Source organism: Phoxinus phoxinus, assembly GCF_949152265.1.
Source record: "Phoxinus phoxinus genome assembly, chromosome: 7".
In the NCBI taxonomy this organism is placed as follows: Eukaryota; Metazoa; Chordata; class Actinopteri; order Cypriniformes; family Leuciscidae; genus Phoxinus; species Phoxinus phoxinus.
The window spans coordinates 27,527,890-27,542,310 of record NC_136882.1 but is presented as its reverse complement, the minus strand read 5'-3'; the positions used below and the strand labels follow the sequence as shown (position 1 = coordinate 27,542,310).

The 14,421-nt window shown below is 47.6% G+C and overlaps 2 protein-coding genes across 2 annotated transcripts; both read right to left on the bottom strand.

The window, feature by feature from the left end:
- Window positions 1–2,319: 2,319 nt before the first annotated feature.
- LOC307001459 (uncharacterized protein) lies at window positions 2,320–6,144 on the bottom strand. Its single transcript, XM_079617961.1, has 2 exons — window positions 2,971–6,144; window positions 2,320–2,471 (listed from the first exon to the last, which is right to left on the bottom strand). Exon 1 carries the CDS (start codon window positions 6,021–6,023, stop codon window positions 3,264–3,266), a length of 2,760 nt encoding a protein of 919 aa, XP_079474087.1. The 5' UTR covers window positions 6,024–6,144; the 3' UTR covers window positions 2,320–2,471; window positions 2,971–3,263.
- On the bottom strand, window positions 6,034–9,916 carry LOC307001228 (uncharacterized protein; the record flags this gene model as incomplete). Its single annotated transcript, XM_079617451.1, has 3 exons — window positions 9,703–9,916; window positions 6,163–9,203; window positions 6,034–6,076 (listed from the first exon to the last, which is right to left on the bottom strand). Exons 2-3 carry the CDS (start codon window positions 9,009–9,011, stop codon window positions 6,034–6,036), a joined length of 2,892 nt encoding a protein of 963 aa, XP_079473577.1. The 5' UTR covers window positions 9,012–9,203; window positions 9,703–9,916.
- Between the last annotated feature and the right edge of the window lie 4,505 nt (window positions 9,917–14,421).

Genomic DNA, 14,421 nt, shown 5'->3' with positions numbered 1-14,421 from the left:
AGCAAAACAACAGTGGAGGCGGCCGGTGCCGCGGAGTACAACGTAATGCAATGTGAATGTAGCTATGGCATATTCTATGTTAATTATGGCGATATTGCGAGACAGCTTTTCACTCGACGAGAAATCTCGTCACACTTTAGTCTCGCGAGATCTCGTGGCACGAGATCTCGTCACACCCCTACAATATGCCTATAGGCTCTACATTAACTGCACACTGATTTCTAGAAAGTTGCTGTAATTCATTTTGCATTGACATGGATTTATGGTTGTTCAAAATTAGTTGTGTGTCATATAGACTAATGGACATTCTACCAGAAACGTACATTATCTGTCCTTGAATTGTTACAGTGAATAAAAAGTATTTCATCCAAAAATGTCTAAAACTGGCTGATGGTTGATTTCTGTGTAACTCCTCCAGTGACAGGCATGAGGCAAGAGGTTTTGGTTAGGATACAGGGCTTTAATACTGGTCAACCCATGAGAGCTGGTTTGATTGAAGAAATAAAAAATATTTTATTGGGGTATCTGTACTTTTACTCAAGCACTTGATTTGTGTACTTTATCCACCACTCCACTGCTAAAAACCCCCCCGGATTATAGTGACTACTGTGTATGACTGTTCATTAGTAGGCTAGTTTACTACATAGTTATTTTTCTTGAACCTTAATTAATAGATAGTTAATGGTAGTTATTCAGGAGGTATGACAGAATTAATTAGTTATTAAAGGAACACTCCGACTTTTTGGGACTTTAGCCTATTCACCTTATCCCCCAGAGTTAGATAAGTCCATACATACCTTTTTCATCTCCGTGCGTGCTATAAGTCTGTTTGACGCACCCACCGCTAGCCTAGCTTAGCACAAAGACTGGATGTGAATGGTTGCAGCTAGCATACTAATCCAAATAAGTGACAAAATAAAACAAACATTTTCCTATTTACATGTTGTGATTTGTATAGTCACAGTGTGCACAAAAAACAAAGTCACATGAGACACAGACATATTTTAACCGTATAAATACTGGGAACTATATTCTCTGAAGGCGAAGCACTGCTACTTGGGCGGAGTGATAACCGCAGCACCTGAGACGCGCCGTTGTTTCTTCTGTCAACAAAACCAACGTGACGTGAGTGACTCTAGCTCCGCTCAAGTGTCACTGGGACGACAGAGCGCGTTCGAGGCAACAATACTAACATTACAGGGGATACATGGAGCCCGTAAACACTGCAATAGTAGTTACCACCCTATTCATATAATAGTGTCACTAACGTTACATTAGATCTAAGTTAGCTAATGGCACTGTTACAGTAACGTTAGGCTAAACATTTAAAAATATAACGGAACACTTACCGCAGCCGCTCCACTTTGTCCTGTATGTGATATCGATGGGATGGCTGTATCAGCACACGTTTCATGGACCTTGTGGCAAATTCCATTTTTTGAAAATAGTCGTCCTCAGTGAAATGTACCGAGCAAACATCATGTCCCTTGATAATCTCATTTTGTCTCAGGTGTGTTTTGATCAATATCCAGAGCAAGTAGCCATTTCTTCATCCGGTCAGCGTTTTTAGTTGGAATTCTATGAAACATCATGGTATTACCTGGTCTCCCCTGTTTATTGTCACAGTTCTTTACAATACAGCGAAAATCCATGATTGTAAACTACGCTTTTACTATTTATAAATTGCTGACTCTGTTACCCAAACTCTGAACGAACTCTCTGCTCCTCACCACGGCGCGTCTCAGGTGCTGCGGTTATCACTCCGCCCAAGTAGCAGTGCTTCGCCTTCAGAGAATATAGTTCCCAGTATTTATACGGTTAAAATATGTCTGTGTCTCATGTGACTTTGTTTTTTGTACACTCTGTGACTATACAAATCACAACATGTAAATAGGAAAATGTTTGCGTTATTTTGTCACTTATTTGGATTAGTATGCTAGCTGCAACCATTTACATCCAGTCTTTGTGCTAAGCTAGGCTAGCGGTGGGTGCGTCAAACAGACTTATAGCACGCACGGAGATGAAAAAGGTATGTATGGACTTATCTAACTCTGGGGGATAAGGTGAATAGGCTAAAGTCCCAAAAAGTCGGAGTGTTCCTTTAACTAACTGTTACTTGATACAATCATAAAATTCTACATACTGATTAGTTAACACAACTTCCTTAGTTGTTAACAGCAGTGAAGAAGTAGTTAATGAAGAATTACCTACTAGTTCTTCAATAATTCCTTATTAGTTATGCAGTAAGTAAGATACAGTATTCTAAAGTGTTACCAAATTAATTTTATTCAATCATAAAAACACGCCGAGACCCACTATGTAAAAATGTTGGCTAGTAGAAGCCGAATTTGCCGGTTGATAACAGACCCACTACAGAGCGTCCGGTGAGAGACCTTTACCAGAGATGATCAGGTATTCGGGAATAACCCATTTATTGTCACCACAACTGATTTGCATGTGTGTGTGGTTTTCTATGAATAAAGATATAAGAAAAAGAGATAAGTACAAATAACAATAACAAATAATAGTAGTCACAATAAACATAGTAACAGTAATCTCCACAATGAATATTAATTTACAATGATTAATAAAGTACAATCAGAAAACCAAATGTGCCATTATATGGAAAAGTACACTGCTAGAAATGATTAATACTGAGCGCGCTGATGACAGAAAAGGAGCCGCTCTGTCTAGCACATTAGTGCGCATGCGCCCAAAGAGTGCTTTAGCTCTAGAAGTGAGCGATATATATATATTAAATAGACCATATAATGAATAAAAGGCACATAGATTATGTCTTCTAAATAGAACAATGAAATACGTGAGGAAACTAGTATGTAAATATACACACAAACATCTTTATGAGCTCGATCGTATCGTCACTCGCATACATTAACTTTTGCACATGCGGGGCTATTCAAACGTTCATAAACTAAGTTGAGAACAATGTATAAACAGGCTGCTACTTACTTTATAGTCACGCACACAACTTTAGCAAAGATAAACGCTACAGTTTAGCTTGCATCCGTCAACTTTCCCGATCAGTCAGACTCCGTTCAGTGGGCGGGAGCACTGACCTGCACGTCTTTTCCGCGGCGCTGATTGGCCCGCTGGACGGATGCGTCATTTTGGCATATAGCGAAAGTAAACTAAGACACTTAAATATAAGCCTAATAGTGGCCTTTTTAACAGCCGCCCCCAGATGTCCGTAAGGAAATATGTACAATAACAAAAGGCCTATAACCTATACCATTCAAATGGCTTTAATCTGGTATGGCAGGCAATTGGATGAGGCGTGCGACTGGGCGTGTGTACAACCTCTCTCCCACTTTAATTTGAGCTGTTCTTACTCTACTGTCTACTCCAGGGAATACCCTTGACACCTGGCCCACCGGCCAGAGGGCTCTGGGCAATTGGGGGTCCACGATCAGGACGATGGTGCCAACCTGGAGGTCAGATTTCTCATCTTGCCACTTCTGGCGGGTCTGAAGGTTGGGAAGGTAGAACCTGATGAAATGCTTCCAGAATTGGTCGGCAAGGACTTGACTATGCCGCCATCTGCGTCGACTGATCAGTTCAGCTTCCGGGTATATCACAGGAGGAAGTGATGAATCTGGCCGCCCCATCAGAAGGGAGTTTGGTGTGATGGGGTCCAGATCGGAAATGTTAGATGAAGTGTAGCCCATTGGCTTGGAATTTAAGATCCCTTCGATCTCCACCAACATGGTGTACAGCACTTCGAAGGTGACAGACTGGGCACCAAGTGTTGTCATCAAGGCCTGTTTAAGGGAACGAATCTCTCTTTCCCAGCTGCCACCAAAGTGTGGAGAATTAGGGGGATTGAATTGGAATTGTATTTGCTGGCTTGCTAGCTGCTCTTGCAGTTCTGGGACGATAGCTGCATATGCTTCTTTCAGTTCTCTCTCCCCTCCTTTGAAGTTGGTCCCTTGATCTGATAATAGCTCGAATGGCTTGCCTCGTCTTGCGATGAATCGTCTGAGAGCCATGAGAAATGAATCAGAGTCGAGACTGTGAAGGACGTCAATGTAGACTGCCCTGGTAGTGAGACATTTGAACAGGATGCCCCATTTCTTCTCGTTTCTGCGACCTACTTTAACGGTATATGGACCGAAGCAATCCATTCCTGTTGAGTAGAAGGCAGGTTTGAATAAACGTAATCTGGCTGGAGGGAGGTCTGCCATTTTTGGTACTTCAGGGTTTTTTCTCCACTTCTGGCAGTCCACACAAGCACTCTGACACCGTTTGATGGCCTCTCTGCCTCGAAGAATCCAATATTTACGCCGAAGCTCGGCAAAGACTCTTTCAGGGCCTGGATGGTGGAGTTTAGTGTCGTAACTCTGTATGAGTAGTTTAGAGACTGGGTGTTTCGGGTCTAGGACAATGGGGTGCACTGTATCAGGATCTAGATAAGGGCTCCAACGTAGGCGACCTCCTACTCTGATCAGCTGAGTCTCATGGTCAAGTTCAGGGGCAAGTGTCTTTAACCGACTGCTTCTGGAAAGAGATTTTCCTGACTTTAACTGCTCTAGTTCAGAGGTAAAGCACTCCTCCTGAGCTTGCTGTAGGACACTGATTTCGGCCGTTCTGTAGTCATCAGCTGTCGGACTATTGCCTGCCGCCCCATGACAGGCTCTGGATTCAATTAGCTCTTCGAAAGTTTTATACAGGCTGATATCAGGGAATGACAAGCTGGCTGTGAAGCAGGTAAGGAAGCAGGGAACTGTTTTACGAAGCTCGTCTTCATCTGCAGCCACAGGATGTGGGATTTCCGGCCACAAATTTGAAGGATCTTTGAGAAAGGATGGCCCTTGGTACCAATAGCTGTCTGGTCCCATCTTATTTAAGCTTTTCCCTCGTGTTATATCGTCTGCTGGGTTATGAGCTGATGGTACATAACGCCATGTGTGCCGGTCTGTGATGTCCTGGATCTCGGCGACTCTGGTTCCGACAAACACTTTAAATCGGCAAGAGTCTGAATGCAGCCAAGTTAGGACTGTGGTGGAGTCAGTCCAAAGAGTGAATTGGTTAATGGGAAGATTCAGTTCTGTTCTGACTACTTTAGCGAGCTGTGCCCCAGTCAGAGCAGCACAGAGTTCCAGACGAGGGATTGATTGCTGTTTTTTGGGTGCCACTCGTGATCTGGCTGTGAGGAAGGCCACCTCTACCTGCCCATGTTCATCCTCTGTGCGGAGGTAGGCGACTGACCCATAAGCACGCTCAGAGGCATCACAGAAAACATGTACTTCTCTCTGACTCATGTATGTGTCTCTGATTGGGCTGGTGTAACACCTTGGAAGGACAATGTGTTGCAGGGCTGGCAGCTCCTCCACCCACTCTCTCCAGGTCTGTAGAAGATCTACGGGTAAATGTGGGTCGTCCCAGTCCCTTTTCTTATCCCAAAGTTGCTGCACTATGAGCTTGGCTCTGGTAGTGAAGGGAATAAGATAGCCCAGGGGGTCGTACTGACTTGCCACAACTTTGTAAATGGTACGCATGGTAGTCTCAGTGGTTGCTATGGGACGATACTTATAAGAAAGCGTGTCCGTTTGTTGATTCCAGAGAAGCCCCAGTGTAGATTCTTGGGTGTTGCTCTGCCCTTGTGAAATCCAAAGTTCAGTGCCATCTGATCTTGCCTCAGGAGGTAAATGGCTTATGACAGAGAGCTGGTTGCTGGACCACTGCCTCAGGTCAAAACCCCCCTCTGCTAATAAGCTCCTGAGTTTGTCAACAAGACTCTTCGCTTCTTCCACTGAGGAGAAGCTTTGCAGACAATTGTCAACGTAGAAAGACTTCAGGACGGAATGGCGAACGTCTTCCCCAGGTTGGCTATGGTCTAGGACATGTTTTTGTAATGCAAAGATTGCACAGCAAGGGCTGCATGTCGTGCCGAAGGGTAGAACCTGCCATTCATAAACACTGGGTGGATCCTCTGTCTTAAGATCCCTCCAGAGGAATCGCAGGAGTGGCTTGTCCTCTGGAAGCAATCTGATCTGGTGGAACATCCCCCTGATGTCACTGCTGAAAGCAATGGAATGTTCTCTGAATCTGAGCAACACTGCGAGAAGAGATGGGCCTAACACAGGTCCAGGGAGCAAGAGCTTGTTAAGGTTTTGACCCTGATATTGAAACGAGCAATTAAACACAACCCTGTTCTTTCCGTTGTGTTGGACCAGGTGATGGGGAATGTACCAGGTGTTAGTTGAGCATGTTTCAGCACTTGGTTCCACCCTGACTGCATAACCTGACTGCTCTAGTTTCTGAATCTCTGCAGTGTAGGCAGCTGCTTGCTTTGGGTCTTTGGCCAGCCTTCTCTCTGTGGCTCGCAGATGAGGGAGAACAGCATGTTTGGGGGCCTTGAGGTCTGGCATGTTCTTTACATGCAAAAGTGGCGTTGCATAGCGCTTAACACCATCTACCTCTACTCTCACTGTCTTGCTCTCCAGAATTTTCACTGCTTCCTGGTCTTGTCTGGACCTTGTGCTTATCTTTTCACTTTGCCAGGGAAGCACATCTATCTGCCAAAGTCTCTCCACTTGTTTGAAAAGATCAGTCTCTGGAGGTGCCATTGAGGTGAAAAGACACTGTTGTTCAATGACCTCATGTTGCAGATGTTGTACAGGGCCCTGCAAAGTCCAGCCGAGACGAGTCTTAATGGCTGCTGGTCCCCCTGGGAGGCCAAGGCGGATTGGCTCCACTGCCGTAATGAGGTGGGGGTAGTCTGATCCGATGAGCAGGACAGGGCGAACTGACTCTAAATGGCTCAAAGGAAGCCCTCTGAGGTGGTGGAATTTCTCTCTCAAGGTCTTAACCGGGTGTGTATGTTCAGCAAGACTCAACTGCTGGGCTGTGAATGCACCCTTTATGTGATACAGTTTGCTGGGCTGAGACAGGGGGGAGATGTGAAATGACACTGCTGCACCAGAAAGCATTTGTAATTCCTGCCTGATTGTGCGAAGTGGAAGATCTTCTTGCTGACCTTTTAGGCCCAGCTGTTTGGCAGCATTGTGCAGAAGGATGGTCCTCTCCGATCCATCGTCCAGGATGGCATAGGCTTTCATTTTGTGTGCCCCATTTCGGATAATGACCTTGACGATCTTCAGAAGAACCTTTCGGCTGGCAGGGGGTTTACGAATGAGAAGTATCTCGTTCATTGTGTTGAGGAGGCAGGCATTAGCAGAATAACCTTCATTTGGGGTAGTCTTTGGAATGTCTGCACTCTTGGGATTGATGGCATGAAGTACCAGTAGGTGGCGTCCATTACACTGTTTGCAGCGCATTTTTAGATTGCACTCTGAAACTTGATGGTTCCTCCCACAGCGCCAGCATCTGTTGCAGTCTCTTATCCAGTTTCGTTTCTGGTCAACGGTAAGCTGTTTAAAGTTGTTGCAATTATTGAGGGAGTGTTTATGGTGGTCACAGTAAGGGCAGTAAGGGGTTGAAGCAGGTTTGTTTGCTGTAGGTGTCATCTTTGTCTGTGGAGGTGCTTTCTCTGTGCCAAACAGAATGGTGGCACTCTTAGCGAATGGTTTAGAGTCTCTGATCACTTCTCGTGTTCGTGTTGGATATCCACGACGATTAGCTCCTACAAACCTTGATGTGTCCTCTTGCACCTGAATTTCATACTCTAGCCACTCTGACAGATCAAGAAGGGTGGGTATTGGCACCTGGTGAGGATGTGCAAAGCGTCGAAAAGTTGACCTGAGATCGTGCGGCAGCTTCCCTAGGAGCCGGGAGACATGGGAGCCACACTGCAACTCAAAGGTGCCATTTCTTCCTAGTTGCTCTAGCATGCCAACGAGAGAACGAACCCTGAGGGCGAAGAGTCGGAAAGCTTTAATGTCCCCACTGGCTATGTTTGGACCGTCCATGAGCTCTGCTATACGTTGCAATGCGAGCTGATGAGGCTGACCGTATTGCTGATCCAGTGCTGCCATGGTCTTTGTGAAGGGTTGTAGTGAATGACTGTACGAATCAGCAATAAGCAATGCCTCCTCAAGTTTGAGGTGATCAGTGAGTATTTGGAATTTGAATCTCTCCGTGGCTGTAACTGGGAGAATGTTTTCCAGGGCTATCTTGAGCCGTGAGAATTCTCTCGGATTCGGATGTACAAAGTCTGGAATTGTGGGGGACGGACCCCTGTACATCTGCTCTAGCTCAGGTGGAACTGGGCTGGATGCTCCGCATGGCAGGTGAGAGCGTTGAGCGGATGCAAAAGGTTGAGGGGCTGTGTTCTCTGGCTGCAATGATGCATAACGACTCGGTCTGTAATGCGTCTCAGTTCTGGAGTAGGCTCTTTCCTCCCTTGAAGCATCCCACCTGTCATGTTCGGAATGTGACGTGTGGTGGGGAGAGTGTGGCTTTGCTCTGGGGATAGCTATTGGAGCTAGGAAAGCCTCAGAACTGTGCTTGGGCTGATCTGAGTCGATAGACCTGAATTGTGGGGCTGACACTGGTATGAATCTCTTATCACTCTGTTGTGTTCTCAGCAAACTGCGTGGCGTAAGTACAGGTCGCGTAGGGCTGGTAGGAGGAGAAGACTGTGCTTCAGGCTGTCGCTGCTCCAGTTGGATCTGTAGCTGCTGCATTTGTCGTTTCAGCTGAGAAAGTTCTTGTGAATACTGATCTGTAGCCTGTTGAAACGTGTCTCTTTCTTGCTGCATCGACTGCACGGTCTGTAGCAGATTGTCATGGGCAAAGCGTAGATCCCTGTTCTCACGCTGGAGGATGCTGGTTCCCCATGGTTCATTATCAGACCGCTGTTGAGGACGATCAGGCTCTTTACACAGTAGCGATGTTGGAGTTATACCAGCTGCACCCTCTGGTACTGGGCTGGAAGGCACTGTAGGATGAAACTGAGAGTGTGATGACATGGGTTCTGGAAACAGTCTTGGGAGAGTGAAGCCACTGAGGTCATACTCTTCATATCGTGCAGGGAGGGCTGCCTTCCTCCTGACACGCACGACTGGCTCATCCTCTTCATGATGTGACATTTTTCCGTAGTAAATCTGGGGCTCCGGCTCGAAGGACCATGTAAAAATGTTGGCTAGTAGAAGCCGAATTTGCCGGTTGATAACAGACCCACTACAGAGCGTCCGGTGAGAGACCTTTACCAGAGATGATCAGGTATTCGGGAATAACCCATTTATTGTCACCACAACTGATTTGCATGTGTGTGTGGTTTTCTATGAATAAAGATATAAGAAAAAGAGATAAGTACAAATAACAATAACAAATAATAGTAGTCACAATAAACATAGTAACAGTAATCTCCACAATGAATATTAATTTACAATGATTAATAAAGTACAATCAGAAAACCAAATGTGCCATTATATGGAAAAGTACACTGCTAGAAATGATTAATACTGAGCGCGCTGATGACAGAAAAGGAGCCGCTCTGTCTAGCACATTAGTGCGCATGCGCCCAAAGAGTGCTTTAGCTCTAGAAGTGAGCGATATATATATATTAAATAGACCATATAATGAATAAAAGGCACATAGATTATGTCTTCTAAATAGAACAATGAAATACGTGAGGAAACTAGTATGTAAATATACACACAAACATCTTTATGAGCTCGATCGTATCGTCACTCGCATACATTAACTTTTGCACATGCGGGGCTATTCAAACGTTCATAAACTAAGTTGAGAACAATGTATAAACAGGCTGCTACTTACTTTATAGTCACGCACACAACTTTAGCAAAGATAAACGCTACAGTTTAGCTTGCATCCGTCAACTTTCCCGATCAGTCAGACTCCGTTCAGTGGGCGGGAGCACTGACCTGCACGTCTTTTCCGCGGCGCTGATTGGCCCGCTGGACGGATGCGTCATTTTGGCATATAGCGAAAGTAAACTAAGACACTTAAATATAAGCCTAATAGTGGCCTTTTTAACACACTAAACCTTGGATGTCGGATAGACGTGCAGATCATGTCTTTATTGTGTCCGTCGGTCCATGGCCAATTCTGGACATCTATTCAACGTCCAAACTAGGTCCACAATTTGGACGTCCAACCACGACCCAACTTGGACGTCATATTGACATTCAACATTTGACCTTTGAAATGGGTAATTTTTTGGACGTCTATGACAGGTGTGTCACGGTTCGCAGGTTCACTTGCTCATTCTGTGTGTCACTTGCTCATTCTGTGTGTCACTGCTCTGATCTGATTGCCCATGAGCGTCAGCTGTGCTGACGAGCAATCAGATCAGTCGCAGGTGTACTTCGTTTGTGAGTCCTATATGTAGTGCTGTGTTTGTCATGTTCAGTGTCAGATCGTTGTTTCTCTGGTCCTGTTCGGGTCTTGTGTTTTGTCTGCAGTCTCGTTCATGTTTCCTGTTCTCACGGATTCCTGCATCTCTCTGCCAGCCTGGTCGGACTCTGTTTCAGTGGACTATCTGGGTTGTGTCAGTCTTCTGGTTTCCTGGACAGCACTACCAAGGCTCTGTTACCGACCCCGGACTTCACCAGACTTCCTGTTTTGCTGCTCACTCTTGTCCCTAAATAAATCCGTTTTTACTTGCAATTGGATCCTGTGATTCATACCCTAACATAACGATCTGACCAGTTATGGATCCAGCAAGTATGGCCGAGTTACGGGAGATTTTGAATAAGAACAACGCACGTTTTGATCATCAGGACGAACAGATCACAGCAGCCGGTCGTGCAGTTCAGACCTTGGTGGCGCAGATGTCAGAACTTTCCTCCCAGTTGCAACAGCTGAGAGTCGAGTCTGCCCACGTGACCACTGCGCCCAATCCACCACCCGCTGTTCCACCCACGGTCCAGCCTTCCAACAGTCCGGAACCTCGTCTACCACCTCCTGCGGTCTATTCGGGTGAGCCACAACTGTGTCGTGCATTTCTGACTAAATGCTCGCTGTTTTTTGCTCTACAGCCGTCGTCGTTCCCCACCGAGGAATCCAAGGTAGCCTTTGTAATCACACTACTCTCTGGACGAGCGGCGCTGTGGGGAACCGCTGTATGGGAGCAAGGGCACCAGTGCTTGAAGTCCTTCCAGTCCTTCGGCGTGGAACTCAAGAAGGTGTTTGACCGCGCAGTCTCAGGGAGGGAGGCGGCCAGGTTCCTGGCAGACCTTCGGCAGGATCACAGGTCGGTGGCGGACTATGCCATCGAGTTCCGGACACTGGCCGCGGAGTGCATGTGGAACAGCGAGGCGCAGTGGGACGTTTTTCTGCATGGGTTGGCCGATCGCATCCAGGGTGAGATCTACACTCTGGACCTACCTGCATCACTAGATGACCTGATCGATTTAGCCATTCGAGTGGACTCAAGACTGCAACGTCGAGATCTGATGATGCAGAGGAGTTCGATTCCAGACGTGCAGAGACATCCTGTTACACTTTCCTGTGATGCGGTCGGCCCAACATTCGACCTGGAACCCATGCAGGTGGGCAGAGCTCGGCTTTCCCGGGAGGAGAAGGAGCGGAGGAGAGCCCTGGGGTTGTGTTTATACTGCGGAGCCGGGGAGCACTTTGCCGCGAAGTGTCCGGTAAAAGCCAAGGCCCGTCAGTAGGGAGGAGGTTACTGACGGGTGGCATTGCTTTTGAGGAAACCTCCCGAGAGTCGACGCTCCTTCCGGTCAGACTGCAGTGGGCCACCTCTCATCATATCTGTGACGCGCTCGTGGACTCTGGAGCGGAGGGGAGCTTCATGGACCAAGGTCTGGCTCAGCGCCTGGGTATTCCCATCATTCCCATCACTCATCCCATCTCGGTGAACGCACTAAGTGGTCAACTCCTGTCACCCGTTACTCACTCTACTGGACCGGTGATTTTGATTACTTCTGGTAACCATGTTGAGGAGATCCATTTTCTCCTCATTGACTCTGCTTTCGCGCCTGTGGTGTTAGGACACCCCTGGCTCACCCTCCATAACCCTCACATTAACTGGCGGCAGAACTCTATCATGTCATGGAGTGAGAATTGTCATGCGTCTTGTTTGGTGTCTGCGTGTTCTTCTGTGTCTTGTTCTGTGTTGCAGGATGAGCAGGTGGACCTGTCTAACGTGCCCGAGGACTATCTCGACCTGAAGGAGGTGTTCAGTAAGTCTCGGGCTGCTTCTCTTCCTCCTCATCGTCCCTATGACTGTGCGATAGACTTATTGCCAGGTACGTCTCCGCCTAAGGGCAGATTATACTCTCTTTCCATTCCCGAGAGGGAGGCCATGGAGAAATATATTTCTGATTCTCTGACAGCCAAGTTCATCCGCCCTTCCTCTTCTCCTGCAGGGGCGGGATTCTTCTTTGTGGGTAAGAAGGACGGGTCCTTGCGTCCTTGTATTGACTATCGAGGGCTGAACGACATCACGGTAAAGAATACGTATCCTTTGCCGTTGATGTCTTCAGCCTTTGAGAGACTGCAGGGCGCCTCCCTATTCACAAAGTTGGATCTTCGTAACGCCTATCATTTGGTCCGCATCAGGAAGGGGGATGAGTGGAAGACCGCTTTCAACACCCCCAGGGGGCACTTTGAATACTTGGTTATGCCGTTCGGGCTTTCCAACTCCCCCGTGGTTTTCCAGGCACTCTTCAATGACGTGTTGAGAGACATGGTCGATCAGTTCATATATGTCTACCTGGATGACATATTGATTTTTTCTTCGTCTCTCCAGGAACATGTTCAACACGTCAGACGAGTGCTTCAGAGGCTGTTGGAGAATGGGCTTTTTGTCAAGGCGGAGAAATGCGTTTTTAATGCACAGTCTGTCCCCTTTCTAGGATACATCGTGTCGTCTGAGGGGGTGCGTATGGATCCCCACAAGATTCAGGCAGTGGTAAATTGGCCAACCCCAGATTCCCGCAAGGCCCTGCAGAGGTTTCTGGGCTTTGCCAATTTTTACCGACGTTTTATTCGCAACTATAGCCAACTAGCCGCGCCTCTGACCGCCTTGACCTCTACCAGGACGACGTTCAGGTGGTCTAGTGCAGCCGTATCTGCATTTTCCAAACTTAAGGACTGCTTTGTTTCAGCCCCCATTCTGGTTGCCCCTGATTCCTCTCGTCAGTTTGTGGTAGAGGTCGACGCGTCAGAGGTGGGGGTAGGTGCGGTTCTCTCCCAACGTTCTCCCGCAGACGACAAGGTTCATCCGTGCGCGTATTTTTCTCATCGCTTGTCTCCTGCCGAACGTAACTACGACATTGGTAATAGAGAATTGTTGGCAGTCAAGCTAGCCTTGGAGGAGTGGCGTCATTGGTTGGAGGGTTCGGGGGTACCCTTTATCGTTTGGACCGATCATAAGAACCTCGAGTACATCAGGTCCGCCAAACGACTTAACTCTAGGCAGGCTCGGTGGGCACTTTTTTTCGGTCGATTCGATTTTTCCATTTCCTACCGTCCAGGTTCCAAGAACATCAAACCTGATGCGTTGTCCCGCATTTTTGACCAATCTGAACGCCCGGTTTCTCCCGAGTCCATCGTTCCACAGAGTCGTGTGGTGGCAATGCTGACCTGGGAGATCGAGTCGAAGGTACGCACTGCCTTACATGGGGTAGTGCCTCCGCCCGGAGGCCCACCAGGTCGATTGTTTGTGCCAGAGAGATTGCGGTCCAAAGTTATCCAGTGGGGTCATTGTTCCAAGCTAGCTTGCCATCCGGGAGTTAATCGTACCATCTTTCTCATTAAACAACGGTTCTGGTGGCAAACCATGGCTCGCGACACGTCGTTTTGTATTGGCCTGTTCCGTCTGTGCTAGCTGTAAGACTTCCACTCGTCCTCCGGCTGGGCTCCTTCAACCGCTGTCAGTGCCTTCGAGACCCTGGTCACACATTGCGCTAGATTTCGTCACAGGCCTCCCTGCCTCACAGGGTAACACGGTGGTTTTAACCGTGGTGGACAGGTTCTCGAAGGCAACTCATTTCATCCCTCTGCCCAAATTACCATCAGCCAGAGAGACAGCGGTGGCTGTCATAGACCACGTTTTTCGGATTCATGGCCTCCCGACAGACGTGGTCTCTGACAGAGGTCCCCAGTTTATTTCCAAATTTTGGAGAGAGTTTTGCCGGTTGCTGGGGGCGAATGTCAGTCTTTCCTCTGGGTTCCATCCCCAGAGCAACGGACATTTAGAACGGGGGTTGTGATGTTTAGCGTCACAGAATCCGTCCTCTTGGAGTCAGCACATCTCATGGGTTGAGTACGCTCATAACTCATTACCAGTGTCGTCCACGGGCCTGTCTCCGTTTGAGTGTAGTTTAGGGTACCAGCCACCAATTTTTCCTAGTCTGGAATCCGAAGTCGCGGTCCCCTCCGCTCACGAATTCGTCCAATGGTGCAGACACATCTGGAGAACGGCCAGGGAGACTCTTCTCCAGGTGGGTTTGCGCACCAAGGCCCAGGCCGATCGCCACAGGTCGAAGCCTTCCGTCTACGTCGTTG

Bases quoted from the DNA above. Each gene is read 5' to 3' on its own strand.
- LOC307001459 (XM_079617961.1), bottom strand. From the start codon at position 6,023: ATGTTCCACCAGATCAGATTGCTTCCAGAGGACAAGCCACTCCTGCGA.